Consider the following 7,781-nt stretch of genomic DNA (forward strand, 5'->3'; position numbering starts at 1 on the left):
GGGAGGCGCATCTGCCGCCCCACAGGGAGCAAAGGCCTCGCAGACCGGTGCTGCGGCCGCGTCCAGCACGGGGACGACAGCAGCAGCCGGAACGAAAGCAACAGATGTCTCGATAGCCGCCGGACGTGCGATGACAGGGAGCGGGGGAGAAGCTGTCGGTGGGGTTTCGTCGCCCAGCTGCGGAAGGCTCGGCGCAGAGAAGGACCAGGCTTCATTCATCGGTTCGTCAAGGCGCCGCACAACAGGGGAGAGGGCAAGCCCGACCATGCAGTTGGACAGAGGCAGTAGGGGGTCGAGCGGCCATCCCGGCTAGCGCCACGGTGCCAATCGTCGTCGAAGTCGTCGGTGTCATCGCGGCGTCTTGGCATCTGGCGGGGGTGGTCGTCCTTGCCACGGTCACGTCGGCGCGGCGCAGCAGCCCTGGAGCCACCAGGCACATCGAGCGGGGCAAGGGAAGCCCCGAGCGGGGGCAGGACGCCGTCGACGGAGCCCTTGTGCCAGACAACGGGCAGAGAGGGAGGGCTAAATGCCTCGGCGCGGCCGTCAGAGACGTAGCAATCTAGAGGTGCGTTGGAGTGGTCCTCCACCAAGTCCAAGTGCACCAACACCCGGAAAGTGGCACCGCGCTTGCAGCCTGACGGCCTAGCGACGTTCGCGAACACTTGCAGGCCACCGGACGGGCGCGTGGTGAACGTGAGCCAGATGATCTTCGGGATCAGGTTGGGGTCGGCAGTCCAAGCCCAGAGGTCGAGCGTCTCGGAGTTGGTTCGAAGTGCGGAGTGGTCTTCAAGGCGGTCGAGGGAGCAACGGCGCCCGATGATGCGCTCGGCGATGAAGGGAGTCCAGGCGTAGTCGGGGACGTTCTCCAGGCAGAGCCGAACCCGGAAATTGAGGGCGGCGCCAAAGGCGCGCTCTAGCGGGCGCCATGGCCGGATGTGGACGATGGCGCCGCCAGCGTGCACCCACCTAGCAGCGAGCGCCTCGTCACAGTGAGCCTTGCGCTCGAACTTGACGAGGAACTCCACCGGATGGTACGGAGTGACGGCGACGTCCGCGTGGCTGAGGCGGAACTGCTTCCGGATGGCGCGGTCGACGTCGAGCGCCTCAAGGCGCCGTGGCGCGTTGATGGCCCAGGCGATGGCTGCCGTCTGCTCCCACTCCAGCATGTCACGGTCGAGGTCGAACGAGGAGGGGATGATGCAGGAATCCTCCTCCGGGCGCGCATCCGGCGCACCAATGCCAGCCGAAACGCGAGCCATCAGGCGGGGGGGCGTGGAAGCGGACGAAGGCAGAGGGGTGGGGTTGGCGACGACCGCAGCCCAGGACCGGGCACCCGAGGCGCCAGGCGAGGAGCGAGGCGGGGGGCCGGCGGACGTGGCGGGGCGCGGCCTGGGCGCACGACGCAGCGGGCAGTTTCTCTCGATGTGCTCGGAGAGGCAGCGCACGGGATCTCTGTAGGCAGTGGCGCGGTGGTGCTTGGGAGCGAGGCAGCGAGAGCAGAGTCCCTCTGTGCGCCTTTTGAAGCGGAGGAGACTGGCCCGGCACCGCTCCTCGAGGTCGCGCGGCACGGGATGGGATGGGGCGGCAGGGCCCCGGCTTGAAGGCGCGTCCCGTCGCGGACGGCGCGGCCCCTGCACAACGGTCCATCCCACCTCCTCCCGAGGCGCGGACGGGACATGGCGCGACGCGGATGGGGAGCCAGACGCCGCATTGACTCGCGTGGACGGGCAGGGAGGGATGGTGATGATGGAGCGGAGGCGGGTGGCCGCATTGAAGGCGGCCGGAGAGGCCCTGGGCGAGGAGACGGTGTCTTGAATGCGCCTGGCGGAGGCTCCGGGCGGCTGACTGCATTGAAGGCGGCCGGTGGGCGCGAGCACTTGAATGCGCGGGGACGGGGGGCAGAGTCCAGGACGAACTCGCCAGACTCCACCGACGGACGCGGCACAATACCGAGTAAGGTGCAAGTGGTAGAACTCCGCTCATGTATCCGTTGGGGCGCTCCACTCCCCCGACCTCGAGCGCCGCCTCCGCCCCCCCCCCCCCCCCCCCGCCTCGCCGGTGCCCCGCCCGCGGGGCCTGCTGCCCCCGCCCCCTTTCCGACCGGTGCGCCTGGCTCCGGGGGCCCCCTGATTCTTCTCTGAGGAGCAGAGGCTAAAGCTCCTCTCGTCAGCGCTGGTCTCCTCACCAGATCTGAGGTCGGCGCCTCCTCCACCACCCGCCTCCCCCCCTGCTGCTCTGGCCTCCCCAGTGAGCACGCCTGCCTCTGTCTCGCCCGCACTCTTATATTTGATTATTGGTTGATGTAAGTTGGTAAGTTGAGATGTCGTTTCTGATGCATCATTCTTTACTAATTGTTCGGACACTAATGTATATATTAGTTTTTAAATATTTTGTTATGAAATGTTTTTTTACAACACATATTTTCATTTCTTATGGATGTACCTAGTTGTAATCAACAGTCCTGGAGAATATTTCCTATTGTAATCCAGCCACAACTCATCAACCGATCAACGTTACTTGTGAAAAACCTTGCGGCATAGAGGTTTCATGAGTTTATAAATCTTGACCCTTTTTCCTTATCTTAAAATATCATTTGTTCTTTTTCTAAATATAAAATATAAATAAATTTTCTTAGAGGATTGTGGGCGTGTATTGGATGCATCATTCTGTCTTGCCTTTCCTTTGGCTAGATGATCATCATTGTTGGATAGATTGCCGTCCTAGCTTTTATCTGCCAGACGTCCATACATAATATTTCATTTCCAAGTGTGCATAAGTGAATTGTGTAGTGAATTAGTCTAGCTCACGGAGCCTGTACGGGAGCATGGATGAGTCTCTGTGTGTGTTTAGATGTAACAATCTTGTCAGGTCGATTGGGTTGCCTTGCCAAATACATCTGGGCCAACTTGTGCACGGGATAGAAATTCTATATTTTAACATTGTCATATGATTCTATAATTTCTTACAATGCAAAAATGTAGTTTTTGAGATGGGTATAAATAAATAGTAAATACAATATAACTTTTATTGCAGCATATTCAAGGGACACGATTCTATTTATATGAATATATACAGATTCTTTCAGATAACAAAATAGGAATAGAAAGCATAGAACTATAGAATATATGAAATGTTTCTTAAACTTTTTCCCGAAAAAGAAAGTATGTAATTGCATATTTAAGCATTTTGATTTCTTTGAGATTAAAATTGATATGGATGTTTCCCTTGACACGTGATCAGATGTACGTGTGGTAGCAGGATAGGATTGCTTTTTGTCTTTGTTATTTCCTTGTGCAGACATATACACACGTCACCAGATATTTATATGGAATTTGGGTGGTTTTCTTTTTGAATTTTTATTTGATGTTCACCTTTGTGGGTAAAATTTATATTTGAACCCCATGGTTCAAACACCTGTCTACCAAAAAAATTCCCATGGCTGAGAACTGACATGCGTTCATATTTATTATATAAAAATTAGGTTGTATTTTTCTCCATCAATTAAACGATGTACCCAAAGAGAAAATTTTATATTTGTGTCAAGAATTTGTAGATATAAAGAGCATTAGGCATGCATCGTCCACTGAGGTAGCCCGACACGTGTGCACTCTATCATGACTTGAGCATGACAGTTATAACGTAACATGGAAACGCTCGCGCCTGGTTGCATGCTACGACGGTGCATGTATGATGTGAATGAGATAGCTGTAGGGTTACCTTTGCCGGCTGGCTGCTTCGGCTGCAGGGTTATCTTCATCGACGACAACGCCGGCGTCCACCTCCTTTGCCGGCTCGCTGCTTCTTCTATTCTTTTTCCTTTTTTGCTTGTTGTTTCATGGCCTTGTAACGTATTCGTACATGTGACACAGGTTGTTTTCTCTCCCTAGGCGAGCGAGCCAGGGTTCTTTGCTCCCGCTGGTTTCCGGCGGCGAGGCGTCCCGGATTTTTATCATATTACGTTTGTGAGAATTGAAGGCAAGCCTATGTTGTAATTAGGAGATCGGCCGGTTCCTGTGCTTGGAGCCCAATTAGATGCTCGTGTGAGTTCTGAGCACCTGCTGGGGGTTCCCTCACCACCTACTGTGACCTGGCTGAGAGATTGGTTGTGCTTGTTTGTCCTATGGATTAAAACCCTCCGGTTTATATAGACACCAGAGAGGGCTAGGGTTACATAGAGTCGGTTACAATGGTAGGAGATCTACATATCCGTATCGCCAAGCTTGTCTTCCACACCAAGGAAAGTCCCTTCCGGACACGGGGCGAAATCTTTAATCTTGTATCTTCATAGTCCAGAAGTCCGGCTATCCGGACACCCCCTAATTCAGGACTCCCTCAACGGCCATACATTCAAGAACCCTAGTGTTGCACTCTAGCCAAATATGACGCGTCATGAGAAGGATCACCGAGCTAATCTCCTTCCTAGGAGCATTTTCGACCGATTCCCTAAAAATTAGTGGAGTATCAGGCCTAGTAAATCTTAGTGGAGTATTTATACTTCACTAAATTTTGACCGGTTCTGGCCGACCCTCTAAACTTAGCAGAGTAAAACGTAAATTTGCATAAATTTAATCAAATTTCAACCAAAATTTGCATGCATTTAAATATAAGTTCAACATATATAGTCTTAACAATCCAAATTAAACATAAGTTCAACATAAATTTAAACAGAAACTAAACTACACTAAAAACATAAACTAAACTGCACTCAAATTCGGTCGAACTAGAGGTCGAGCCAGTCCTTCCTCGTGAGGCCACCCTCGGTGGGAGTTGGGTCCAGGCCAATGCCGTCGTCGTCGCTGGGGAAGACGCTCTGCCACTCCTTGACGTTGATCTCCTACTCGCCGCCCTTCTCGCGGCCTTCCGCCTCGCCGTCGGAGATGGCGATGACTTCCCCGCCATTGGCGATGAAAATAGCCCGCTCCGCCTCCACGAGCTCTGGGTGCTTCAGGCGGAGGTCCTCCATGTAGGCCTCGGCGGCGGCCTCCGCCTTGAGGCGCTCCCTTGCCCGTCGATCCTCCCGCACCATTGCCGCGCTCACCACCCCCAGCTCCGGCGGGACGAGGTGGACCGACGCTGTCCTGAAGGGGACGTTCAGCAGGGCGACGACGCTGTGGTACCAGACTTGCCGCCGGTCGTACTCCATGGCAGCGAGCTCGTCCGTGTGGAACGACCCAACCCACTTCCTCTTGTGGGTCTCCCGGTCGGTGATCTCCGCCGCCCACGTCCCCCACGAGCCCTACCAGACGCCGAGGTGGGTCCTCGTCGGCGGCCGCGGCGGAAGGAGCTCCGGGAAATCCTCGAATCGGGTGGGGCGGGCGGATCAGGCGAGCAGCAGCGGCTCGAGGAAGCGGCGGCGGACAATGACTCACGGGCGTGGCAGTGCGGATCGACGGAGGGGACTTCTGGCCACCGCGACCGCCCATTGCGAGGAGAGGGGAGGGCAAGGGAACGCGCTGGTGGCGGGGCGAGGGGGAGAAGAGGAAGCAGAGAAGGCGAAGAGAAGAAGAGAAAAAATTTCTCGGCCGCCTCGAGCCGGAGTAAATATACTCGTGGGATAAAGGATGGAGTAAGTTTTTTACTTCACTAACTGGGATAAGGGATCGGCTACATGCGAATTATAGGAGAAAAAAACACAAATATACTCCCTTATGGGCGATAAGGGATCGGATAGAAATGTTGTAAGACTATGAGGAGTTGCATCCACAATCGCTAACCACCAATATGCGAAGTACTGGCACTGTAATATGTTTTGTGTTCTGTTTTGCGAAATCTCCCAAACTCTAGCATTGTTGCATTGTGTCTGCGTTATGTTTTGTGGAATGGGAAAGCTCTATTATGTTGCGTACCATGGTCACAGCAAAAGTACAATAATTATTCAGAGGAACCGCACATGTGCCTCACATATTCTATGGCTCTGGCCTCGATCGTTGGAGTCGTCAACTTGCTTAATCCCGTCCCAAATCAAACATGGAGAATTGTAACATGGTGGTCGAACTGAGTTGATCGACACCTTTTTGCAGATGAAGATACTGATTTTGTGGTGTCCACCTGCTGCAATCTCTTGCTGATTAATAGTATCTCTCTGCTACGTGGTCTTTAGATAGATGATATTATTCCTTGCATGATTGGATTAGGCCAGCTTAGTTGGTAGGTGTAGATACACGCATCACCGGTAGTCCGGCACTAGGCTACTCGCAACAGCATACTTAGCTAACAGTACAGTACTATTTGTCTGAGATAATGATATACTGTATGTTGCACGTCAATTTTATGGTTGGGTGACTATTACACACACCAACAGCTGTGCTATTAGAAGCCGTCCTGCCCGAACGATCTGGTCACTGAAAGAGGTCATGAACAATTGAGCAGCAACATCATAATGGTCTTGTTGAAGGCATTGTTTTTGCAATGCGTGTGTGTCGTCAATGCGTGTGTGTCGTCCATGCGATACTTTCTGCCTAAGCTAAGCAGCAACATCAGTATCCGCATCATCGTTCCTTCTGACTATTCTGAGCTCGTGACATGCAACATCCATCGCCATTAACAATCCAAAAAGTTCTCGACAGAGAGTATATTTTATTAACTTGAAATAAAGCATCATATAGATACAAACATAAGTGTATAGCTATGGTGCATAGAAACGCACACGATGTGACGGCAGTTGCGGTGGCCGCTTGGACGGCGGGGGGGCCTCTTCGATGTGACGGCGGTTGCGGTGGCCGCTTGGACGGCGGGTGGCATGATGCGGCGTCGCTGACCTTTGTCTACAGGTCTGGATCAGGAGGAGGGTGGCGTGGGGGCTGCTGGCTTCGCCCTAATAATGGTGGTTTGGCCCTAGCGCTCTTATTTCGCCAAGTTGTCTTTCTACCGGATGTCGACCTCTTGAATCTGGCCGCCGACAAGTTTCGGTCTTCTCCGCGGAGATCTATACAGATTTGCATATGTCGCTCCTAAATATCTAGATCAAAAATGTTTCGATCGCGCACGCTCACATTATCAGCCAGCACGGCTTCAAGAGGGCGCCGCGCGAAGTTTCACTTTCTTATTGGTGCATTTCTAAGTCAAGATTTCCAAGGCATTGATAGAGGTGGAGACAGTCATGGCGGCTACAATTGAAGGTCTTGAAGCTTTGGCGGAAGGGGGTATTGGATACGATGAAGACTGTGCGCCAGGTGTTTGATGACTTGCAACAGCGGCCTCGGCAAGCGGGGGTGACAGCATTGGAGGACTGCATTTTTGGTGTTGCTTCTTGAGTATCGAGTCTCGATTCCCAGGGTTAAAACCCAAAGTCTGGACTTTATTGGTTGCACCTAGTAATGGCCTTGTTGAAGGCATTGTTTTTGGGTGAACTTGGACTTTCTCTAGGGTGAATATAGTCAAGATCTTTGATTGGGCAACGACAACGCTTGTGCATTGTTTCTTTCTTGAAGGTGTTGCTTTTGAAGAACCTCTTTTGTATATGGGTGTTGTCTTTGGTGGTGGTTAGAGTGCTCCTGATGCTAGTGATTCATCACCGTGGCATGGTCTTTTTTCTTCTGTTCTTTTTATTTATTTATTTGGTTGTGTGTATTCTTGATGCCTTTGGACATGTTGTTGGTACAGACGCCAGGTGTAATTGGTATCTTCGCGGTATTAATATATTTTCTTTGTCAAAAACGTAAAATTTAAAGCATGATAATAATGTTTTTTTCTTACATATAACCCATTAAAACAACTACTGAAGTTTTTGTGTGTGTTGCGATGATCTGTTTTCACATGCATTTCATTTCAAAATAAAATTC

The 7,781-nt window shown here is 52.0% G+C and overlaps 1 protein-coding gene across 1 annotated transcript; it reads right to left on the reverse strand.

Moving 5' to 3' along the window:
• Nucleotides 1–215: 215 nt before the first annotated feature.
• On the reverse strand, nt 216–1,259 carry LOC147967696 (uncharacterized). Its single transcript, XM_087523217.1, has one exon. The coding sequence runs from the start codon at nt 1,257–1,259 to the stop codon at nt 216–218; it is 1,044 nt and encodes a 347-aa protein (XP_087379343.1).
• Nucleotides 1,260–7,781: the final 6,522 nt, after the last annotated feature.

This window comes from Triticum urartu, chromosome 5A, assembly GCF_056163025.1.
Source record: "Triticum urartu cultivar PI428250 chromosome 5A, HENAU_Tu73, whole genome shotgun sequence".
NCBI lineage: Eukaryota > Viridiplantae > Streptophyta > Magnoliopsida > Poales > Poaceae > Triticum > Triticum urartu.

Excerpts from the sequence above, each read along its gene's own strand:
- LOC147967696 (XM_087523217.1), bottom strand. The coding sequence starts at position 1,259 with ATGGCTCGCGTTTCGGCTGGCATTGGTGCGCCGGATGCGCGCCCGGAG.